This window comes from Schistocerca americana, chromosome 4 (assembly GCF_021461395.2).
Source record: "Schistocerca americana isolate TAMUIC-IGC-003095 chromosome 4, iqSchAmer2.1, whole genome shotgun sequence".
NCBI classification, from domain to species: Eukaryota; Metazoa; Arthropoda; class Insecta; order Orthoptera; family Acrididae; genus Schistocerca; species Schistocerca americana.
The window spans coordinates 342305209-342331677 of record NC_060122.1 but is presented as its reverse complement, the minus strand read 5'-3'; the positions used below and the strand labels follow the sequence as shown (position 1 = coordinate 342331677).

Below are 26469 nucleotides of genomic sequence, written 5' to 3'. Positions count from 1 at the left end.
TGTTGACTTACGAACATGTTAATTGTTATCACAGATGTGACTGACTGTTTCCCAGCAAATACTACCGATTAACTAATGAATTGGTTTTCAAAAGTGTATTCAGTATGTAGCGCACATAGCTGATGGACTGCTCTCCCAGCATGAAGTTCTGTCCTTTGCATTACGGTTCAATCATCAATAAAGAATAATGTAGAACTGGGCTTAAGATTATTGAGATGTAATACCTTGAGGGGTTTCAACGCTCATTGGTTGTTAGGTAACCAGAATGTAAACAAAATAGGAGAGCAAGTGCACTGTATCTCTATAGTAAGCTACTGTTGATAGGTATGCACTGCGTATGGTTATTTTAGTCTTCTACTGTTTTTTCTATTTATGTTTTTATCTGTGGTAAATGAATTCAGCAATGGAAATAAGATGTTGTAGTAGGCAAGGAAACTCTAACATTGAAGTCCACTAAGTAATGTAACTACGAGCCTTAGGAACAAAATAAAATGGCACGATGTTGGCAGAGTCTGTCCCGATACTTTACCACGAAAGGGAACTCGCCGTCCGCAGCTTCCGTGCCTCCCACTACCCTAGTTTCCTGTTGTTCGGCAGGAGCACCTGAAACAAACACGTTCCTTGCGCTTTTAGGTATTCAGCCACTGCTGCAGACCGTGGACAGAAAGTATTCCGCAGCTATGTATTGGTTGAAACATGATTCCCTTCTAACCAGCACTGATGTAAACCACAATAACATAACAAATAATTTGGCATAATTTTCACTGAATGTAGCCTTAGAATTAAAAATTAAGTCAATAGTTTCTCAGCTCATAACTGGAACGTCAGCGATCTTGTACGATCATGTAACGAAAAACAGTCAGTCCAGATGGCAAAGACTTTTACTTTTATGTTATTACAAGTTTAGTCTTACATAGATCAACATCAGGCCAGTAATGTCTGAAATCAATACCGTAGGCCAGGAATAACACAATAATACAACTTAAGTGACAGCAGAGAAGAAACACAGTTATAAAATGAATAAAATAATATATTCTTTATATATATATATATATATATATATATAATTAATAAAATAAAAATACTTCTTGTATATACCCGTAAGTGATGCGTGGAGCCGCTGGACGAAGCCGTTGTAAGTGCAGGAAGCTCCTGTCATCAACTGCCCATCGATCAGCCGATCAGCGCGTGATCAGTTGTACAACCAGCAACATTAAGACAAAAAGCAACATCTGTATAATTACAAAATCTATGTCTAGTTTGAAGGGAGAAACCAGATGGCGCTATGGTTGGCCCGCTAGATGGCGCTTCCATAGGTCAAATGGATATCAACTGCGTTTTTTAAAATAGGAACCCCCATTTTTTATAACATATTCGTGTAGTAGGTAAAGAAATATGAATGTTTCAGTTGGACCACTTTTTCGCTTTGTGATAGATGGCGCTGTAATAGTCACAAACATATGGCTCATAATTTTAGACGAACAGTTGGTAACAGGTGTTGTTGTTGTTGTTGTTGTGGTCTTCAGTCCTGAGACTGGTTTGCTGCAGCTCTCCATGCTACTCTATTCTGTGCAAGCTTCTTCATCTCCCAGTACCTACTGCAGCCTACATCCTTCTGAATCTGCTTAGTATATTCATCTCTTGGTCTCCCTCTATGATTTTTACCCTCCATGCTGCCCTCCAGTACTAAATTTGTGATCCCTTTATGCCTCAGAACATGTCCTACCAGCCGATCCCTTCTTCTAGTCAAGTTGTGCTACAAACTCCTTTTCTCCCTAACTCTATTCAATACCTCCTCATTAGTTATGTGGTCTACCCACCTAATCTTCAGCATTCTTCTGTAGCACCACATTTCGAAAGCTTCTATTCTCTTCTTGTCCAAATTATTAATCGTCCATGTTTTACTTCCATACTTGGCTACACTCCAGACAAATACTTTCAGAAACGACTTCTTGACACTTAAATCTATACTCGATGTTAACAAATTTCTCTTCTTCAAAAACGCTTCCCTTGCCATTGCCAGTCTACATTTTATATCCTCTCTACTTTGACCATCATCAGTTATTTTGCTCCCCAAATAGCAAAACTCCTTTACTACTTTAAGTGTCTCATTTCCTAATCTAATTCCCTCAGCAACAAATGGTTCAAATGGCTCTGAGCACTATGGGACTCAACATCTGAGGCATCAGTCCCCTAGAACTTAGAACTACTTAAACCTGACTAACCTAAGGACATCACACACATCCATGCCCGAGGCAGCATTCGAACCTGCGACCGTAGCGGTCGCTCGGTTCCAGACTGTAGCGCCTAGAGCCGCTCGGCCAATCCGTCCGGCCCCTCAGCATCACCCGACTTAATTCGACTACATTCCATTATCATCGTTTTGCTTTTCTTGATGTTCATCTTATGTCCTCCTTTCAAGACACAGTCCATTCCGTTCAAATGTTCTTCCAAGTCCTTTGCCGTCTCTGACAGAATTACAATGTCATCGGCGAACCTCAAAGTTTTTATTTCTTCTCCATGGATTTTAATACCTACTCCGAATGTTTCTTTTGTCTCCTTTAGTGCTTGCTCAATATACAGATCGAATAGCATCGGAAAGCTTCCCTTTCATGTCCCTCGACTCTTATAACTGCCATCTGCTTTCTGTATAAATTGTAAATACCCTTCCTCTCTTTGTATTTTACCCTGCCACCTTCAGATTTTGAAAGAGAGTATTCCAGTCAACATTGTCAAAAGCTTTCTGTAAGTCTACAAATGCTAGAAACGTAGGTTTGCCTTTCCTGAATCTATTTTCTAAGATAAGTCGTAGGGTCAGTATTGCCTCACGTGTTACAACATTTCTACGGAATCCAAACTGATCTCCCCGAGGTCGGCTTCTACCAGTTTTTCCATTCGTCTGTAAAGAATTCGCGTTAGTATTTTGCAGCTGTGACTTATTAAACTGGTAGTTCGGTAATTTTCACATCTGTCAACACCTGCTTTCTTTGGGATTGGAATTATTATATTCTTCTTGATATCTGAGGGAATTTCGCCTGTCTCATACGTCTTGCTCACCAGATGGTAGAGTTTTGTTAGGACTGGCTCTCCCAAGGCTTTCAGTAGTTATAATGGAATGTTGTGTACTCCCGGGGCCTTGTTTTGACATAGGTCTTTCAGTGCTCTAACAAACTCTTCAAGCAGTATCATATCTCCCATTTCAACTTCATCTACATCCTCTTCCATTTCCATAATATTCTCCTCAAGAACCTCGCCCCTGTATAGATCCTCTATAACCTTTCTGCTTTCCCTTCTTTGCTTAGAACTGGGTTTCCATTTGAGCTCCTGATATTCTCTTTAATTTTCCTGTAGGCGGTACATATCTTATCCCTCGTGAGATAGGCCTCTATATCCTTGCATTTATCCTCTAGCCTTCCCTGCTTAGCCATTTTGCACTTCCTGTCGATCTCATTTTGGAGACGTTTGTATTCCTTTTTGCCTGCTTCACTTACTGCATTTTTGCATTTTCTCCTTTCATCAATTAAATTCAGTAACTCTTCTCTTACCCAAGGATTTCTACTAGCCCTCGTCTTTTTACGTGCTTGATTCTCTGCTGCCTGCACTATTTCATTCCTCAAAGCTACCCATTCTTCTTCTACTGTATTTCTTTCCCCAATTCCTATCAATTGTTCCCTTATGCTCTTCCTGAAACGCTGTACAACCTCTGGTTCTTTCAGTTTATCCAGGCCCCATCTCCTTAAATTCCCACTATTTTGCAGTTTCTTCAGATTTAATCTACATTTCATAACCTATAGATTGTGGTCAGAGTCCACATCTGCCCCTGGAAATGTCTTACAATTTAAAACCAGGCTCTGCCAACATCGTGCCATTTTATTTTGTTCCTAAGGCTCGTAGTTACATTACTCTGTCTTACCATTATATAATCTATCTGAAACCTACTAGTATCTCCAGGGTTCTTCCATGTATACAACCTTCTTTCATGATTCTTGAACCAAGTGTTAGCAAAGATTAAGTTATGCTCTGTGCAAAATTCTACCAGGCGGATTCCTCTTTCATTTCTTAGTCCCAATCCATATTCACCTACTACGATTCCTTCACTTCCTATTCCTACTGTTGAATTCCAGTCACCCATGCCTATTAAATTTTCGTCTCCCTTCACTACCTGAATAATTTCTTTTATCTTATCATACATTTCATCAATTTCTTCATCATCTGCAGAGCTAGTTGGCATATAAACTTGTACTACTGTAGTAGGCGTGGGCTTCTTGTCTATCTTGGCCACAATAATGCGTTCACTATGCTGTCTGTAGTAGCTTACCCTCACTCCTACTTTTTATTCATTATTAAACCTACTCCCGCAATACCCCTATTTGATTTTGAATTTATAACCTTGTATTCACCTGACCAAAAGTCTTCTTTCTCCTGCCACCGAATTCACTAATTCCCACTATATCTAACTTTAACCTATCCATTTCCATTTTTAAATTTTCTAACCTACCTGCCCGATTAAGGGATCTGATATTCCACGCTCCGATCCGTAGAACGCCAGTTTTCTCTCTCCTGATAACGACGTCCTCTTGAGTGGTCCCCGCCCGGAGATCCGGATTGGGGGACTATTTTACCTCCGGAATAATTTACCCAAGAGGATGCCATCATCATTTACTCATACAGTAAAGTTGCATACCCTCGGGAAAAATGACGGCTGTAGTTTCCCCTTGCTTTCAGCTGTTCGCAGTACCAGAACAGCAAGGCCATTTTGGTTAGTGTTACAAGGCCAGATCAGTCAATCATCCAGACTGTTGCCCCTGCGACTACTGAAAAGGCTGCTGCCCCTCTTCAGGAACCACACGTTTGTCTGGCCTCTCAACAGATACCCCTCCGTTGTGGTTGCACCTACGGTACGGCTATCTGTGTCGTTTAGGCACGCAATGTCCATTGTTCATGGGTAGGTTTTTTAAATTAAAATACAGAACTTAGGTACCTTTGAGCATTTTATTTCGATTGTTCCAATGTGACACATGTACCTTTGTGAACTTATCGGTTCTGAGAACGTATGCTGTTACAGCATGATTACCTGTAAATACCACATTAATGCAATAAATGCTCAAAATGATGTCTGTCAACCTCAATGCATTTGGCAATACGTGTAACGAAGTTCCTCTCAACAGCGAATGGTTCGCCTGTCGTAATGTTCGCACGTGTATTGACAATGCGCTGACGCATGTTGCCAGTTGTTGTCGGTGGATCACGATGGCAAATATCCTTCAACTTTCCCCACAGAAAGAAATCCGGGGACGTCATATCCGGTGAACGTGCGGGCCATCGTATGGTGCTTCGACGACCAATCCACCTGTCATGATATATGCTGTTCAATACCGCTTCAACAGCACGCGAGCTATGTGCCGGACGTCGATCATGTTGGAAGTACATCGCCATTCTGTCATACAGTGAAACATGTTGTAGTAACATCGGTAGAACATTACGTAGGAAATCAGCATACATTGCACCATTTAGACTGCCATCGATAAAATGGGGATCAATTATCCTTCCTCCCATAATATCGCACCATACATTTACCAGGCAAGGTCGCTGATGTTCCACTTGTCGCAGCCATCCTGTTTTTTCCGTTGCCCAATAGTGCATATTATACCGGTTTACGTTACCACTGTTGGTGAATGACGCTTCGTCGCTAAATAGATCGCGTGCAAAAAATCTGTCATTGCCCCATAATTTCTCTTGTGCCCATTGGCAGAACTGTACACGACATTCAAAGTCGTCGCCATGCAATTCCTGGTGCATAGAAATATGGTACGGGTGCAATCGATGTTGATGTAGCATTCTCAACAACGACGTTTTTGAGATTCCCGATTCTCGCGCAACATGTCTGCTACTGATGTGCGGATTAGCCGCGACAGCAGCTAAAACACCTACTTGGGCATCATCATTTGTTGCAGGTCGTGGTTGACGTTTCACATGTTGCTGAACACTTCCTGTTTCCTTAAATAACGTAACTATCCGGCGAACGGTCCGGATACTTGGATGATGTTGTCCAGGATACCGAGCAGGATACATAGCACACGCCCATTGGGCATTTTGATCACAACAACCATACACCAACACAATATCGACCTTTTTCGCAATTAATAAACAGTCAATTTTAACACGGGTAACGTATCACGAAGCAAATACCGTCCGCACTGGCGGAATGTTACGTGATACCACGTACTTACACGTTTGTGACTATTACAACGCCATCTATCACAAAGCGAAAAAGAAGTCCAACTAAAACATTCATATTTCTTTACGTACTACACAAACACGTAATAAAAATGGGGTTCCTATTAAAAAAAAACGCAGTTGATATTCGTTTTATCTATGGCAGCGCCGTCTAGCGGGCCAACCATAGCGACATCTGGTTTCCCCCTTCAAGCAGGACGAGTTCCGTTCTTTATAGTTTTTTCATTTGATGCTTCGATATTTGGCCCGGTCACTATCAATGGACCACGCTGCATATATGAGATATATTTGAGTGATCAATCTACTGATTGGTTTGATGCGAACGCCCACGACTTTTCTCGTGTGCCGTCCTTTTCATCTGAGAAGCATTTGCAACATATGGCCTCAATTATTTGCAGCATATTTTCAAATCTCTGTCTTCCTCTGCGGTTTTTGCCATCTACAGCCCGCTCTAATACCATGGAAGTTGTTGCCTGATGTTTTAGCAGGTGTCCTGTATCTTGTACCTCTTCCTTGCCGATTCTGCAAAGAGCCTCCTCATTCTCACCTTATCAGTCAATCTAATTTTTAACGTTCTTCTGTAGCACCACATATCAAATACTAGGATTCTCTTCTGTTCAGATTTCCCAATGCCCCACGTTTCACTACTATATAATCCTATGCTCAAAACGTACATTCTTAGAAATTTCTTCCTCAAGTTAAGGCCTATGTTTTATACTAGTAGACTTTTCTTTGCCAGGAATGCCCTTTTTGCCAGTGCTAGCGTTCAATTTTATGTCCTCCTTGTTCCGTCCGTCATACGTTATTTTGCTGGCAAGGTAGTTGAATTCCTTGACATAGTCTACTTCGTGATCCTCAGTATTGACATTAACTTCCTGCTGTTCTCATTTCTGCTACTTCTCATTACTATCGTTGGTCTTCGGTTATCTCTCAATCCATATTTTGCACTCATTAGACTGTTTATCCCGTGCAACAGAATTTGTAATTTTTTTTTTTTTTCATTTTCGCTGAGGACAGCAATATCATAATGGAATTTCATCACTGATATCTTTTGTCTTTACCATTTTTAATCTAAGCATTTCTTTCTTGGACTACCAGTCTTATTGTTCCCTGTACAAGAACTTGTACATATTGTTTGCTACCAGGCTTTCTCTACAGCGCAACCCTTTTTTCTCAGAATTTCGTACATGTTGCCTCATTTTACAGAGTCGACCTCTTACTCTAAGTCGATAAACCGTATGAGCGTTACTTGGTTTTCTTCAGTCTTCCTTATGTTATAAACCAAAACGTCAGAACTGCCTCTCTGGTGCCTTTCATTTTCCTGAGGCCAACCTGATTGTCATCTAACAGATCCTCAGTTTTCTTTTCCATACTTTAATATATTATTCTTGTTAGGAACTTGGTTGCATGAGCTGTTCAGCTGATTGTTCGATAATTCACGCACTTCCCGGCTCTTGATGTCTTCGCAGTTGCATGGATTATGTTTTTGAGAAACATCTGACGGTACATCGCTAGTCTGATACATTTTATCCACTTTTTATTTCATTCTTAAGTGACTTGTATTTCTTTACTCCTGAATTTTCCTCAATATTTTTGTACTTACTTATTTATTTTTCTGTTACCCATGGTTTCTGCGCGGTTACCTTCTTTGTACCTATGTTTTCCTTTCAAACTTCCGTGATTGCCCTTTTTAGAGATGTCCATTCCTCTTCAACTGAACTGCCTACTGAACTGTTAACTATCACAATTTATATAGCCTCAGAGAACTTCAAGCCTATCTCTTCATTCATTAACACCTCCGTATTGGTCTTCTTTGCGTAATGATTGCTCCCAATTAGTCTCTTAAACTTCAGAGTATTCTCGTCATTACTCAATTGTAATGTGGTTCTGTATCTGCTCCTGGCTAATCTTACAAACCAATATCTGATTTCGGACTTTCTGCCCGACCATGATGTTATCTGAATGGATCTTCTCGTATTCCTTGGCCTTTTTCAACTATACCTTCACCTTTTGTGATTCCTGAATAGAGTATTCGCTATTACTCTCTGAAATTTATTGCAGAACTGTCTTTCCCCTCTCTCATTCCTGCTCCCAAGCCCACATTCTCCCTCAACCCTTTGATCTTCTCTTTCCTCTACAACCGTATTCCAACCCTATGACTATTAGATCTCCATCTCCTTTTATGTCCTGCATCACCAGTCCAATATCGTCGTATTCTTTATCTTCTCAGCTTCTGCTTGCGACGTCGGCATGTGTGGTTCAACTATTGTTGTCGGTATTGGTTTATTGTCGATTCAGATGTGAACAACCCTGACACAGAACTGTTCAAGTAACTCATACTCTTCCTATTCATAACGCATTCTACTCCCATTATACCATTTTGTGCTGTTGTCGATATAACCCTATATTCGTCTGAACAGAAATCCTTAATTTCTTTCCATTTCACTTCACTGACATCCACTATAAACATGATAAGCCTTAGCATTTTTCGTCTCAAATTTTTAGTTTCCCTGACACGTTCAACTTTCTGACATTCTACTTCTCGATTCGTAGCACGTTACCCTTTCGTTCGTTATTCAGTCAGTTTCTTATGGCCACTTTCTTCCTGGCAGTCTCTTTCCGGAGATCTGATTGGGGGACTAGTCCACAATCTTTTGGCACTGGGGAGGACATCATGACACGTTTTCAATTACAGGCCACGTATTCTGTGTAGACGTATTACGTGTCGTTAAAACAGTGGTTTCCATTTTTTTCTGCATCCTCATGCCGATGATCATTGCTGATACTTCCGTCTTTCACAGACAGCTTCCCACCACAAGGGCAACAGACTGTCCTCTCCCGCGCCCTCTTTGAGAAGGCCGTTAGCAGAACGAGGGTGACTTCTAGTGCCGGAAGTCTTAGGCTGCCATTGCTGTTGATTTTTATACAGACTACCAAAACTTAGGTATTTAAGTAGTGGGAAGTTAAGAGCTCGGGACCCAGGACTTTTGATTACTATTCAAAGACGATACCCCAGAGACAACGGGTGCAATATAGTATATGTACAATAAATGTGCCTAAGTAATTTAAGTTTTATTAATATGCCGTGTATGGGTCACGTATCAGATAAAACATTATTAGGTTATTAAGAATAAGAACGTTAACGTAAGTTACGTTACCAGTGATTCTCTTTACAGAAAACTGAAACGTAATGTAGGCATTCACCGTAACAGATTTGACAGCTCCAGTGTCTCCGAAGTTACGTACAGTGCATCTGATATAGAGTACATATGGCAGACACGCCGTAATATCAATACTCACTTTCAGGATCATACTGCTGGAGTCGCATGCAGTAAATCCTTATTTGAAAAATATCTGTTACAAAATAAACACTCAGTTGGGGAAATCAATGACGATGTAAAGATTTTATAAGATCTTTTACTTTAAGGGGCAGTCAAATGAACATTAGACCGGAGAAAAGTAACTGAACTGTTGAGTGTTTAAAAAATGATCGCCATAATTGTTAACACATTTATCCCACTGTGAGACAAGACGGGCAATGCATTCACAGAAACATGTTTGCCTTTGCCTGCGGAGCTTTGACTGTATCCATGCGTACACCTCTTCCTTCAAAGCAAATCGACGAACACAGATGTCTTTCTTTGGGGCTCAGAAGTCCCGCTGGGAAGCAGCTACACATCATCCATTCAACTCTGATCTCTCCCCATGCGATTTCCATATTTTGGCACGCTGAAGAAAGACATTCATGGCCTTCAATTTTCTTCTGACGAGAAGATGCACAAGATGGGTAGAATAATGTCTCCGTTGGCAACCGAAAAACCATTTCCGTAAATGCGTTGACCTTCGTCTCTCACAGTGGATAAATATATTAAGGGTTACGATGATTACTTTCTTAATATTAATCAGTTTACTTACCTTTTCGATTCATCCCCTTTTCATTTGATTGCTCATCATACACTGAAGGGCTAAAGAAACTGGTACACCTGCCTAACATTATGTAGGGCGCCAGAGAGCATGCAGAACTGTCGTAACACGACGTGGCATGGACTTGACTAAAGCCTGATATAGTGTTGGAGGGGACACTATGAATCCTGCAGGGTTGTCTATAAATCTGTAAGAGTACGAGGGGGAGAAGATCTCGTTTGAACAGCACGTGGCAAGGCATCCCAGATATGCTCAGTAATCTTCATGTCTGGGGAGTTTGGTGGACAGTGGAAGTGCTTAAACTCAGAAGAGTGTTCCTGGAGCCACTTTGTAGCGATTGTGGACGTGTGTGGTGTCGAATTGTCATGCTGGAATTGCCCAAGTCCGTCGGAATGCACAATGGACATGATTGGATGCAGGTAATCAGACAGGATACTTATGCAGTTGTCAACTGTCAGAGTCGTATCTAGACACATCGGGGCTCCCAAATCACTCCAACTGCACCCGCCCCACACCAATACAGAGTCTCCACCAGCTTGAACAGTCCTCTGCTGACATGCAGGGTCCATGGATTAATGAGGTAGTCTCCATATTTGTACTCGTCCATCCGCTCGATGCAATATGAAACGAGATTCTTCCGACCAGACAACATGCTTCCAGTCATCAACAGTCCAATGTCGTTGTTGACGGACCCAGGCGAGGCGTAAAACTTTGTGTCGTGCGGTCATCATCGGATCCGAAAGCTCATATCGATGAAGTTTTATTGAGTAGTTCGCACGCTGACACTCGTTGAGGGCCCAGCATTGAAATCTACAGCAATTTGCGGAAGGGTTGCACTTCTTTTACGTCGTACGATTCTTTTCAGTCGTCGTTGGTCCTATTCTTGCAGGATCTTTTTCCGGTCGCAGCGATGTCGGGGATTTGATGTTTTATCGGATTCCTGATATTCACGGTACACTCGTGAAGTGATCGTACTGAAAATCCCCACTTCATCGTTATCTCGGAGATGCCGTGTCCAATCTCTCGCGTGCCGACTATGAGAGCACGTAAAAACTCACTTAAAACTTGATAACCTGCCATTTAGCAGCAGTAACAGATCTAACAATAGCGCCAGACACTTGTCATATGTAGGCGTTGACAACCGCAGTGCCGTTTTCTACCTGTTTATATATCCCTCTATTTGAATACACATGCCCCTATCAGTTTCTTTGGCGCTTCAGTGTAGATACTATGGAAGAAAAATAGATATGAAGTCGGCATAAGAATCGATCACAAATTCTTCTGAATCATTATAATATTCTTACTGTACATTTTTTGAAAACTGTCCTATTGATCCCTGTGTTTTTACGACTTTTAGCAACAATGTTTATTTTGAGTACGCTTTTAGCACATAATTTTTATTTTTTTACAGGAGTTCTCGTATAGTTTTTGTCTTGTACAAAGCGCACACTTCTACACAGACTACAATAAATAGCAATACTATGCTCCTTTAGTGAGACGTTATCATCTACGGACGTTTTTATTCTCTCTGTTGATTATGAGATACTGGTTAAAATCGTCACCAACTACCTAGAAAGGAAATCATTGGATTTTAATCAGGAAGAGGAACAGGCTTAGCTTAGAAGTGGATATAGTGCAATGGACCATTTTCAAATGGTACAGAAAATTATAGGATGGGTCTCTGAGGGTGAACTGCCACTTGACCTGACTTCGTGGTTTGGAACAACACGTGTGATTCAGCTTCAACAAATTTCTGCTAATGAATCTGGACAAACAAGGGATTGTTCAGCCCATGTTATTATACTAAATCATATATTGTAAAGCTCCATTCCATTAGAATTCATCTGGGATGTATCAACTTTGAAACAAAATAAACTGACGGAAAACCGTGCTTCACTACCACAGACCTCTTTTCTATTACCCAAGAGAAAGAGCCATAAATTGGCAAAAAAAAGGGACGCGTGTTAATACAAAACACTGAGTCGCCGTTGTTTAGTGGTGGACCTGAAGTATTTGACAGTAGTGGACATTTGTGAGTACTTTTGAGGCAAACACAGAGTCTCAAAATATTCGTTATTTATACAACGTGTTAAAAAGAGTATTCCATACTTCGAGAGTTAGCAGTATGGACCAAAGAAGAAAATAATGTTGAGTAAACATGGGCTCTAAATTGCATACCTTAAGAACTACGAAATGGATTTAAGTTATATATCACAGACATTCTGATCAGGTAGCCGATCTGCAGATGGTAGTATATGGAGAAATATTTCAGCGACAAGATCGCATTTCAATATTTATCTTTTTACAGATTGTATGATGACATCTAGACATTACGTAACGTGCAGTCTTCGAGGTTGTTCATTGGGTAATTGTGTATTGTATGAGTCGAAATGGTGTGCCAGGATGTTATGATTGCAAAAATGGTTCAAATGGCTCTAAGCACTACGGGACTTAACATTTGAGGTCATCCGTCCCCTAGAACTTAGAACTACTTAAACCTAACTAACCTAAGGACATCACACATCCATGACCGAGGCAGGATTCGAACCAGCGACCGTAGCGGTTACGGACCGAAGCGCCTAGAACCGTTCGGCCACAGTGGCCGGCTTATGATTGCACACTGATGTTACTTCGCTGGTGGCTAGTAATTTTGTGACGCAAGGTAAATTAAAATTATTATGACACCACACTAAAAGCCTTACACATAAATGGATGAATTGTCTTGAGAAAGTTGCTTTAGGAAGAAAATTAAGAAATTTTGAGAACAGATGTTGCCTAGTTATACCGTGGACATTACGTAACGTGCAGTCTTCGAGGTTATTCATTGGGTAATTGTGTATTGTATGAGTCGAAATGGTGTGCCAGGATGTTATGATTGCAAAAATGGTTCAAATGGCTCTAAGCACTACGGGACTTAACATCTGAGGTCATCCGTCCCCTAGAACTTAGAACTACTTAAACCTAACTAACCTAAGGACATCACACATCCATGACCGAGGCAGGATTCGAACCAGCGACCGTAGCGGTTCCGGACCGAAGCGCCTAGAACCGTTCGGCCACAGTGGCCGGCTTATGATTGCACACTGATGTTACTTCGCTGGTGGCTAGCAATTTTGTGACGCAAGGTAAATTAAAATTATTATGACACCACACTAAAAGCCTTACACATAAATGGATGAATTGTCTTAAGAAATTTTGAGAACAGATGTTGCCTAGTTATACCGTAGTGGTCATTTACTTTTAAAAGTTTCATACAGAATCTTTGATATGCACCGACAATAAAATTTAAAAATGAAAAGAAAACATCATAAAAACTTTTGTTGGATTGCTTTTAAATTCTATAAATATGACATATACATTACAGAACAAAAACTTTTTCTTGTGTATTGCTTAAGTGGCGATATTGCTGCTCCATGAAAACTTTCACATTCACAACTTTTACTACTGCATAATGTTTATAAAAGTCTGTAATTTTCTTTAACTTCATATCTGAACTACTTTAATTACTGTACATTCTTCTGATAAGCGAACTGTATAATTTATCTAATGAAAATACAGACAACAACGTCTGTTACCAAGCTGCCGACTAGCGGACATAAGAGGTAGCTTGCCGGGCACAGCGCCCGAGACAGTGCAGTTCCATACACATAATTTTGAAAAAGATGAGGTACGTTATCTTTACGGGGGGTACCAAAAAAAAGCGGAATTATTTTTTAAAAGCTATATATTTTCATATTGTTCACAAAACAACCTTACCCCTCCAACATACTCTCAATATAAACTAACACTTTTGTCCCACAGGTGTTTCCACTGTTCGAAACAATTTTGTAGTCATCTTTAGAAGTGATTGACGGCTCCTCCTTCGCTTTTTTCTTGACTTTTTCAATGTTGTCAAATTGGTGTCCTTTTATGCTCCCTATCATGCGTGGAAATAAGCAAAAATCGTACGGAGCCAGGCCAGGCGAGTTAAGATTCGTGGAGCAGCGGAATAATTCCATTTTTAGCCAAAAGCAGTCTAACAGAGGAGGCTGTTTGTGCAGGTGCGTTGCCGTGGTGGTAGGACCAGATTTCTGCTGCCAATAATCGGGTCTTTTTGACAAACACTGTTCTTAAAACATTCGAATAAAAGGTCTGATTGATAGTCTAACCTGGGGGAACGAACTTTTTGTCAAATCGGGCAGTTGATGAACGTCCAACGCAAGGTTTGTCATCAATCGACATGTCGCCATTTTTAAATCTAACAAACCACTCGTACAGGTGAGTTTTTCTCATAGTGTCATCTTAGTAAGCTGTTTTCAACATTAAAACAGTTGCAGCAGCTTTTTTACCGTGGAGAAAACAAAATTTCACAGCTACACGTTGTTTACTTAAATTTTCCATAGTAAAAAACAAACAAGAACAAAACAGCGATTGCAAAAACAATGACTGCAGACGAACTGAATAAACCTAACTGACAATGAGTTGCGCTAGCGGCAGAAATGTGTACTGCACAAGCTCCGCCCAGGGCAATGTTATTTCAGTTTTTCTTTGGTGGGGTTGGGGGGAGGGGGGGTTACCTTGTACGTAAAATATTATAATTACGTATTTCATTACTGCTAGCGTAGAAAATACGTTTAAAATGCAGTGTGTATCTGTGTTATATTTCAGATCCGAAGATGACTACAAAGTACCTTTGAAACCGGTCATCAATTCAAAATATTTAACTGTGATCTTGGCTCTGAAGTATTCCTTTGAATATTGTAATACCTTCAACTTTTTTCCTCACAAACTAATCAAACGAGAACTGAAATTTGTATCACTTTTCGACGTAATCTTCCTGCAGCTTCCATGGCCGCATCGAACATACCTTTGGGAGTCTTGTTTGATCACGGGAAAATCACGGCGAATGTGTTTGCTTCCATTGAGCTGATTGGCTCTTAGTTTCAGGATTGAAAAATGCCTTCCATGTCTCACTCATTGCCACAGTCGATGAAAATAAACTCCCAGTCATACCGCCATCACGCGGCAACATTGCCTGGCAACATGTCTGTCCATACCAAGTATCATAAACGGTCCTCACTCTCGCTGCTACAGTACTGCGTTCCGTACAGTGTTGCCATCTCCGTCACGCATTCGCAGCGAGTGCACGCGTATATTAAAACAAACTACACGTTTCTATCTTTTTCGAGTAACGAGTAACAAATCGGAGGTGTTATTAGCAAAATGGGGCGCTCCGCAGAACTCATGGACTTCGAACGTGGTCAGGTGATTGAGTGTCAGTTGTGTCATACGTCTGTACGCGAGATCTCCACACTCCTAAACATCACTAGTACCACATCTCTAGGTGCATCGTTTCCGATGTGATAGTGAAGTGGAAACGTGAAGGAACATGTACAGCACGAAAGCGTACAGGTCGACCTCGTCTGTTGACTGATATAGACCGCTGAGAGTTGAAGAGGGTCGCAATGTGTAAAAGGCAAACGTCTATCCATCAGGATCCACTGCAATTACTATGACAGTTTTGCGGAATGTGAGAAAACTTAGATTTCATGGTCGAGCGGCTGCTCATAAGCCACACATCCCGCCGGTAACTGTCAAACGACGCCTCGCTTGGTGTAAGGAGCGTAAACATTAGACGATTTAAGAGTGGAAAAACTTTGTGTGAAGTGACGAAACACGGTACACTATGCGGCGATCCGATAACAGGGTGTGGGTATGGCGAATTCTCGGTAAACGCCATCTGCCAGCGTGTGTAGTGCCAACAACAAAATTCGGAGGCTGTGGTGTAATGGTGTGGTCGTATTTTTCATGGACGGGGCTTGCACCCCTTGTTGTCTTGCGTGGCACTATCACAGAGCAGGCCTACAATGATGTTTGATGCACCTTCCTGCTTCCCACTTTTCAATAGCAATTCGGGGATGGCGGTTACATCTTTCAACACGATCAGGCACCTGTTCATACTGCACGGTCTGTGTCATCTACATCTACATCATACTTCGCAAGCCATCAAATGGCGTGTGGCGGAGGATACTTTCGGTACCACTATCTGATCCCTCCAACCCTGTTCCAATCGCGAATAGTGCGTGGGAAGAATGTTTGTCGGTAAGCCTCTATATTGGCTCTAATTTCTTGAATTTTCTCCTCTTAGTCAATATGCAAGATGTATTTGGGGGGAAGTACTATGTTGTCTGACTCCACCTGGAAAGTGCTGTCCCGAAATTTCAATAGTAAATCTCTCCGTGATGAACAACGTCCCTTTTGTAACGTCTGCCAGGGGAGGTTGTTTAGCATCTCCTTAACGCTCTCTCGCCAGCTAAATGATCCAGTTTAGTGGTTACACGACAATAACATCCCTGTAATGGACTCGCCTGCACACAGTGCTGACCTGAAGCCTATCTAACACCTCTGGGATGTTTTGGAACGCCGACTTCGTGACAGGCCTCATGGGCCGACATCGATACCTCTCCTCAGTGCAGCATTCCGTGAAGAATGGGCTGCCATTCCCCAAGAAACCTTCCAGCACCTGACTGAACGCATGCCTGCGAGAGTGGAAGCTGGATCAAGGCTAAGGGTGAGCCAACACCATATTGAGTTTCAACAATTGCGATGGAGGGCGCACGAACTTGTAAGTCATTCTCAGCCACGTGTTCGGATACTTTTGATCACATAGTTTATATAATCAAACGAATCTGGACACCTACTAGTGGACAGTAGTTCAAGGTGTGTTTACTCTTTGCCTTTATGACTGCTTCAGCTCTTCTGAGGACACCTTCAAAGAGGTGTCTGAATGTTTGTGGAGGAATGACAACACCTGTTGCTTCAAGAGCCGAAATCAGACATGATTTGGGACACTGGGATCTGGAGAGAAGTGGCCATTTTAACTTATCCAGGGTGGTTATGTTGGGTTCATGTCGGTAATTTGAGCAGGCCAGTCCACTTCAGAAACGTTATTTTCTACAAAGCATTCCCGTTATACAGGGTGGTCCATTGATCGTGACCGGCCAAATATCTCACGAAATAAGCGGCAAACGAAAAAACTACAAAGGACGAAACTTGTCTAGCTTGAAGGGGGAAACCAGATGGCGCTATGGTTGACCCGCTAGATGGCTCTGTCATAGGTCAAACGGATATCAACTGCGTTTCTTTTTTTTTAAATAGAAACCCCAATTTTTTGTTACATATTCGTGTAGTACGTAAAGAAATGTGAATGTTTTAACTGGACCACTTTTTTCGCTTTCTGATAGATGGCGCTTTAATAGCCACAAACATATGCCTCACAATTTTAGACGAAAAGTTTGTAACAGGTAGGTTCTTTCAATAAAAATACAGAACACAGGTACGTTTGAACATTTAATTCGGTTGTTCCAATGTGATAAATGTACCATTGTGAACTTATCATTTCTGAGAACGTATGCTGTTACAGTGTCATTACCTGTAAATACCTCATTAATGCAATAAATGCTCAAAATGATGTCCGTCAACCTCAATGCATTTGGCAATATGTGTAAAGACATTCCTCTCAACAGCGAGTAGTTCGCCTTCGTAATGTTCGCACGTGCATTGATAACGCTCTGACGCATGTTGTCAGGTGTTGTCGGTGGATCACGATGGCAAATATCCTTCAACTTTCCCCACAGAAAGAAATCCGGGGACATCAGATCCGGTGAACGTGCGGGCCATCGTATGGTGCTTCCACGACCAATCCACCTGTCATGAAATATTCCATTCAATACCATTTCAACCGCACGCGATTATGTGCCTGACATCCATCATGTTTGAAGTACATCGCCATTCTGTCATGCAGTGTAACATCTTGTAGCAATATCGGTAGAACAATACGTAGGAAATCAGCATACATTGCACCACTTCGATTGCCATCGATAAAATGGGGGTCAATTACCCTTCCTCCCATAACGCCACACCATACATCAACCGTCCAAAGTCGCTGATGTTCCACTTGTCGCAGCCATCGTGGATTTCCCGTTGCCCAATAGTGCATATTATACCGGTTTACGTTACCGCTGTTGGTGAATGACGCTTCGTCGCTAAATAGATCGCGTGCAAAAAATCTGTCATCGTCCCGTAATTTCTCTTGTGCCCAGTGGCAGAACTGTACACGACGTTCAAAGTCGTCGCCATGTCATTCCTGGTGGATAGAAATATGGTACGGGTGCAACTGATGTTGATGTAGCATTCCCGACACCGACGTTTTTGAGATTCACGATTCTCGCGCAATTTGTCTGCTACTGATGTGCGGATTAGCCGCGACAGCAGCTAAAACACCTACTTGGGCATCATAATTTGTTGCAGGTCGTGGTTGACGTTTCACATGTGGCTGAACACTTCCTGTTTCCCTAAATGACGTAACTATCCGGCGAACGGTCCGGACACTTGGATGATGTCGTTCAGGATACCGAGCAGGATACATAGCACACGCCCATTGGGCATTTTGATCACAATAGCCATACATCAACTCGGTATCGACCATTTCCGCAATTCGTAAACGGTCCATTTTAACACGGGTAATGTGTCACGAAGCAAATACTGTCCGCACTGGCGGAATGTTACGTGATACCACGTACTTATACGTTTGTGACTATTACAACGCCATCTATCACAAAGCGAAAAAAGTGGTCCAACTAAAACATTCATATTTCCTTACGCATATGTAATAAAAAATGGGGGTTCCTATTTTTAAAAAACGCAGTTGATATCCGTTTGATCTATGGCAGAGCCATCTAGCGGGCCAACCATAGCGCCATCTGGTTTCCCCCTTCAAGCTAGACAAGTTTCGTATTTTGTAGTTTTTTCGTTTGCCGCTTATTCCGTGAGATATTTGGCCCGGTCACTATCAATGGAACACCCTGTAGATACTTGTTTATGGCAGGGAACATTGTCATCCTGAAATAACGAATAATCGTATCCGAACTGTTCCTCTTCTTTGTGCAGAACACAATGCAGTAAAATGCGTTCATATCCTTCCACATTTTGTATTTTCTTAAACTCGATAAGGTTACCACACACTGGCCGCGAAAGTCACTCTGTAATGTATCATCTTCTTATCTATATTTCACTGTTGGCAGTACATATGACGGCAAGGGACGGTCTCCACGCTTTCGCCAAACCCAAACCCTGCCATCGGATTGCAACGGGATATAAAGTGGATCACCACTCCAAATCACTTGTTTCGAGTCATCCTCTCTCCAGTGGTGTCACATTTCACACTATCTGAAGCATTACTTAGCACCGAAATGTGTGGCTTATATGACTGATCAACCTTTGTACTCAGTTCCTTTTAACTCCTAGGCATAGTCATTGTGCTAACTGAACTGATGCTGGTAGAACTTTGCATCTCACGATTGATTTCTTCGGCTGAATTCATGTAATTTTGTACAACCACTCTGCCTGCTCTTGGTTTAGCTATGCTTCGTCCTTCATGTTTCCACTTTTCAATCTTATTGCTAACAGTCAGCTTGGGCAGCTTTAGACGGGATAAAATAGTCCTGACGAATTTTCTTTCTGACGCGACTCCACTTTCTGACTCACTCCTCGACGCTCTAAGCCACTGACCTCCCCTGACTGACCCAGTCTGCTGTTCCTACATCTCTTCTTTTTTTTTTTTTTTTTTTTTTTTTTTTTTTTTTTTTTTTTTTTTGGTCATCAGTCTACTGACTGGTTTGATACGGCCCGCCACGAATTCCTTTCCTGTGCTAACCTCTTCATCTCAGAGTAGCACCTGCAACCTACGTCCTCAACTACTTGCTTGACGTATTCCGATCTCTGTCTTCCTCTACAGTTTTTGCCCTCTACAGCTCCCTCTAGTACCATGGAAGTCATTCACTCATGTCTTAGCAGATGTCCTATCATCCTGTCCCTTCTCCTTATCAGTGTTTTCCACATATTCCTTTCCTCTCCGATTCTGCGTAGAACCTCCTCATTCCTTACCTTATCAGTCCACCTAATTTTCAACATTTGTCTATAGCACCACATCTCAAATGCTTCGATTCTCTTCTGTTCCGGTTTTCCCACAGTCCATGTTTCACTACCATACAACGCTGTACTCCAGATGTACATCATCAGAAATTTCTTCCTCAAATTAAGGCCGGTATTTGATATTAGTAGACTTCTCTTGGCCAGAAATGCCTTTTTTGCCATAGCGAGTCTGCTTTTGATGTCCTCCTTGCTCCTTCCGTCACTGGTTATTTTACTGCCTAGGTAGCAGAATTCCTTAACTTCATTGACTTCGTGACCATCAATCCTGATGTTAAGTGTCTCACTGTTCTCATTTCTACTACTTCTCATTACCTTCGTCTTTCTCCGATTTACTCTCAAACCATACTGTGTACTCATTAGACTGTTCATTCCGTTCAGCAGATCATTTAATTCTTCTTCACTTTCACTCAGGATAGCAATGTCATCAGCGAATCGTATCATTGATATCCTTTCACCTTGTGCTTTAATTCCACTCCTGAACCTTTCTTTTATTTCCATCATTGTTTCCTCGATGTACAGATTGAAGAGTAGGGGCAAAAGTCTACAGCCTTGTCTTACACCCTTCTTAATACGAGCACTTCGTTCTTGATCGTCCACTCTTATTATTCCCTCTTGGTTGTTGTACATATTGTATATGACCCGTCTCTCCCTATAGCTTACCCCTACTTTTTTCAGAATCTCGAACAGCTTGCACCATTTTATATTGTCGAATGCTTTTTCCAGGTCGACAAATCCTATGAAAGTGTCTTGATTTTTGTTTAGCCTTGCTTCCATTATTAGCCGTAACGTTAGAATTGCCTCTCTCGTCCCTTTGCTTTTCCTAAAGCCAAACTGATCGTCACCTAGCGCATTCTCAATTTTCTTTTCCATTCTTCTGTATATTATTCTTGTAAGCAGCTTCGATGCATGAGCTGTTAAGCTGATTGTGCGATAATTTTCGCACTTGTCAGCTCTTGCCGTCTTCGGAATTGTGTGGATGATGCTTTTCCGAAAGTCAGATGGTATGTCACCAGACTCAAATATTCTATACACCAAAGTGAATAGTCGTTTTGTTGCCACTTCCCCCAATGATTTTAGAAATTCTGATAGAATGTTATCTATCCCTTCTGCCTTATTTGACCGTAAGTCCTCCAAAGCTCTTTTAAATTCCGATTCTAATACTGGATCCCCTATCTCTTCTAAATCGACTCCTGTTTCCTCTTCTATCACATCAGACAAATCTTCACCCTCATAGAGGCTTTCAATGTATTCTTTCCACCTATCTGCTCTCTCCTCTGCATTTAACAGTGGAATTCCCGTTGCACTCTTAATGTTATCACCGTTGCTTTTAATGTCACCAAAGGTTGTTTTGACTTTCCTGTATGCTGAGTCTGTCCTTCCGACAATCTTATCTTTTTCGATGTCTTCACATTCTTCCTGCAGCCATTTCGTCTTAGCTTCCCTGCACTTCCTATTTATTTCATTCCTCAGCGACTTGTATTTCTGTACTCCTGATTTTCCCTGAAGATGTTTGTACTTCCTCCTTTCATCAATCAACTGAAATATTTCTTCTGTTACCCATGGTTTCTTCGCAGCTACCTTCTTTGTACCTATGTTTTCCTTCCCAACTTCTGTGATGGCCCTTTTTAGAGATGTCCATTCCTCTTCAACTGTACTGCCTACTGCGCTATTCCTTATAGCTGTATCTATAGCGTTAGAGAACTTCAAACGTATCTCGTCATTCCTTAGTACTTCCGTATCCCACTTCTTTGCGTATTGATTCTTCCTGACTAATGTCTTGAACTTCAGCCTATTCTTCATCACTACTATGTTGTGATCTGAGTCTATATCTGCTCCTGGGTACGCCTTACAATCCAGTATCTGATTTCGGAATCTCTGTCTGACCATGATGTAATCTAATTGAAATCTTCCCATATCTCCCGGCCTTTTCCAAGTATACCTCCTCCTCTTGTGATTCTTGAACAGGGTATTCGCTATGACTAGCTGAAACTTGTTACAGAATTCAATTAGTCTTTCTCCTCTTTCATTCCTTGTCCCAAGCCCATATTCTCCTGTAACCTTTTTTTCTACTCCTTCCCCTACAACTGCATTCCAGTCGCCCATGACTATTAGATTTTCGTCCCCCTTTACATACTGCATTACCCTTTCAATATCCTCATACACTTTCTCTATCTGTTCATCTTCAGCTTGCGACGTCGGCATGTGTACCTGAACTATCGTTGTCAGTGTTGGTCTGCTGTCGATTCTGATTAGAACAACCCAGTCACTGAACTGTTCACAGTAACACACCCTCTGATCTACCTTCCTATTCATAACGAATCCTACACCTGTTATACCATTTTCTGCTGCTGTTGCTATTACCCGATACTCATCTGACCAGAAATGACTGTCTTCCTTACACTTCACTTCACTGACCCCTACTATATTTAGATTGAGCCTTTGCATTTCCCTTTTCAGGTTTTCTAGTTTCCCTACCATGTTCAAGCTTCTGACATTCCACGCCCCGACTCGTAGAACGTTATCCTTTCGTAGATTATTCAGTCTTTTTCTCATGGTAACCTCCCCCTTGGCAGTCCCCTCCTGGAGATCCGAATGGGGGACTATTCCGGAATCTTTTGCCAATGGAGAGATCATCATGACACTTCTTCAATTACAGGCCACATGTCCTGTGGATACACGTTACGTGTCTTTAATGGAGTGGTTCCCATTGCCTTCTGCATCCTCATGTCGTTGATCATTGCTGATTCTTCCGCCTTTAGGGGCAATTTCCCACCCCTAGGACAAGAGAGTGCCCGAACCTCTATCCGCTCCTCCGCCCCTTTGACAAGGCCGTTGGCAGAATGAGGCTGACTTCTTATGCCGGAAGTCTTCGGCCGCCAATGGTGATTATTTATCAAAATTTAGGCAGTGGCGGGGATCGAACCCGGGACCGAAGACGTTTTGATTATGAATCAAGGACGCTACCCCTAGACCACGGGTGTACCAAATACAATATTCCTCCCGTCGTTTTATTCTCGCGGGTCCGATTCTCGTGAAATCTCGTCGTCAGTTCCGAATACGTTTGATGAGCTGATGTTAATATTGGTAACAAAGTCGGCGTGGTGCACTGAGTGTGCGACTGATGCGGAGTGTGCTGACACCCTGTGGCCCCAAGAAGCATTGTCGCTCTGACGCTGTCCTCAAGTTTAATGTCAGTCAAACTACGGGACCAACCAGGTTACGGTTCAGAATCAGCTCCGATGGGAACTGGATGACATCGCCTTCGTCGCTTAGGCCACTTTTGGGTTGGCCAGAAACATCACCCATTGCATTTCGGCAGTGAGGGAGGTATCTGTGCCCAGAAGTGACTCTCTAGCGGCGTCGGGTGCCTGCCTAGCTGCCGCGCCCTTCTGCAAGCCACGCTACGCTGGTTACAGCTGTGGCTTGGAGCCTGACAGCGCACCGTCGTCGTCGTCGAGGACCATAGGCTCGAAAACCACTCGTCACCTGCTGAACGTGGGCATTCAATCACTGTTGTACGCTGCACAAGAGAAATGAATCAACCAGCTATACCCGAGAGAAGATGCAGTTACTCTTGCTTTCCTCATGCCTGGGTGAAGGGGCGGTCACTGAAACTCTAACTGGGTCGACGTACCCCAGAACTGTCAACGCCGTTACTCTTGATTTTGGAGCACACAGTGAGTGAATACGCACTGATGACATCGAGAAATTTCCTGTATAAACCCATATTACCCATGACTCTATCAAGGTAATCTAATTCGACAATATCGTACATCTTTTAGAAATCGACAAATAAAGCATACTGAGCTACAGAACAATCCCAAATGAGAAAGACAGGGTGTCGCTGGTGTGCGTCCTAGAGAATGACTTCTTGATTTCGTCGAAAGACACATAGAATTTCAATTTTTATTCGGATGTTAATCACCCACACGGGAAAGCTGTCACTTAATATTATCAGATGGAGTGCTTCCGGTTTTCTTTGTGATTAGAACCGTTAGAGAATTCGCTAATTTCGCAATCTAAGATAATGCTTGAACAGAATGTAGTCTTCAATAATGTCAGACACTACACCTTCTGCAGAATAAAAGTGGGCAAAACTTACCATTAACCCATTTAATGCACCACTGGGTGTTACAGACACTTCCATCAAATGCTGAAGCGCCGATTTTTTTTTTTTTTATAAGGTGGTGATTTGTGATTCATAATCGTTCAAATATTTCACTTTCATCCCTTTCTCTAATGTCATAACCTGACGTATAAATCTTTATCGAGCTCGTTCTGGCCCCATACAGGTTTCTAAATCTCAGGAAGTAATATTCTTGCCTCATTTTTTGTCAGGCCTGCAATGTACTCTTCCAACCTATTCTCTCTCTCATCTGCATTTAACAGTGAAATTCCCTTTGCACTCTTAATGTCAGCACCCTTGCTTGTGATTTCAGCGAATGTTGTTTTGACTTTCCTATATACTGAATCAGTCCTCCCGACAATCACTTCTTCTTTGATTTCTTCACATTTTTAAGGCAGCCCTTTCGTCTAACCTCCCCTGCACTTCATATTTATTTCATTTCTCAGAAACTTGTATTTCTTATTTCTCTGAACGTTTTCGCAATTCCTTCTTTCAACGATCAACAGAAGTATTTCTTGTGTTATCCATGGTTTCTTCGCAGTTACCTTCTTTGTTCCTATCTTTTTCTTTCCAACTTCTGTGATTGCCCTTTTTAGGAATATCCATTCCTCTTCGCCTGTTCTGCCCACTGGGCTTTTCCTTATTGCTGTATCGATATCCTTAGAGAACTTCAGGCATATCTTGTCACTTCTTAGTACTTCTGTATCCCACTTATTTGCGTGTTAGTTATTCATGACCAATCTTTTAAACATCAGCCTACTCTTTATCACAACTACATTGTGGTCGGAGTCTATATCTGGTGCTGGGTATGCCTTACGATCCAGTGTCTGATTTCGGAATCTCTGTCTGACCATGATGTAATCTAATTGAAATCTTGTCATATCACCTGGCTTTTCCAAGTGTACCTCCTCCTCTTGTGACTATCGAACTGAGTATTCTTTAATACTAGCTGAAATTTTCTCCTCCTCAACATTGATTGAAGCGTGTGGTGTGTGAGCGGTATAGACGTGATAGTGCGGAATGATATGAAAAGGTCCTATATAATTTGGTAATCAGTTACACCGATACATAAGTGAGGTCTATACGACTTGTGGCGTCAGCTGTCGACATACTAGTAAGCTGCCCTGTTCATGTATTTTATGTTCCAGATGTCGGATAAATGAATTCGATTACATTAAACTCCTTAATTCAATTGTATAATTAATCTTAGGTGTTTGACTGATATCACTGAATACACAATCCTACAGTTCGATCAATGGTGCGCGTATGATCTTTATGGGACTATATCGAATTCGTCGTTATTTGGGTTTGTGAGTTTACAGTACTGATACATCATAAATAAAAGGTTGCTAGTGTTCTTGCTTTTGTTGTGTAATGCGATATTATCTTATAACAGGTTTTATTCTGCCCCTGTTTTGCGACCATATTTGTATTTCTGCAAAGCTCTCACTTCCAAAGTTGTCGAAAATCTTTCCTGCATGTTCTAATACTCAAGTATCAATGCAATTTTTCTACTATTACTCCTAGTACAATTTAAAGTTCAATATTCTTACAAATTACTACAATTAGCAATATCTCATCGTCCTGTTACTACGACACATTTGTGTATCAATCAGAAAATAATTTATTTCTTACCGTAGCACCGAGTAAGTGAAAGCAGGGATAACAAGATCACAAGCAAAGAAAACATTGTGAATGCCTGAAAAGGCTCTTTATGTGCAGAACTTTTATAAATAGAGGTAAGTGCTAACATATTTTCATACGATAAAATAGTTATCTTATCTAGTATCAGGTTATCTCAGCTAGTCACATCCTCGATCGCATCATTAAACACTTAATACCTCCATTAACCTTGACATCTGAACAAATATGCTTTAAGAGGCACTTGAGTCTTTATATGGCACATGATGAATAATACTCAATAAGAAATTAATATCGTCTGAGGTAAAGTGTTATAAAGAAGTTGTGCCTTCTAAATTTGTCTTAGCCTTAGTTTGCATCTTTACATTTCTTGGGCCTCAGCGTCAAAGAGGAACATGCAGATCGTCGAAGTGGCGTCCAATTAAAAGGGCTATACCTGGCCAGTGAACCACTCGAAATTACAATTATTATTAAAGTCAGAGAGATGTCAACACGACAACTAACAATGAACTCCGATAAACACCAAGAAATGTAATGGTTGGTTCTAAATACATTGTCAGTTTTTACTC

General features: G+C 41.6%; 1 protein-coding gene across 1 annotated transcript in view; it reads right to left on the bottom strand.

The window, feature by feature from the left end:
- Positions 1–25970, bottom strand: part of LOC124613464 (brachyurin-like) — a 126085-nt gene extending 100115 nt beyond the window's left edge. The window contains exons 1-2 of the mRNA XM_047142170.1: positions 25895–25970; positions 530–603 (exon numbers count right to left, since the gene is read on the bottom strand). Coding sequence (XP_046998126.1) covers positions 530–603; positions 25895–25949 — 129 coding nt within the window. The 5' untranslated portion in view covers positions 25950–25970. The remainder of the gene's footprint in view (positions 1–529; positions 604–25894) is intronic.
- Positions 25971–26469: the final 499 nt, after the last annotated feature.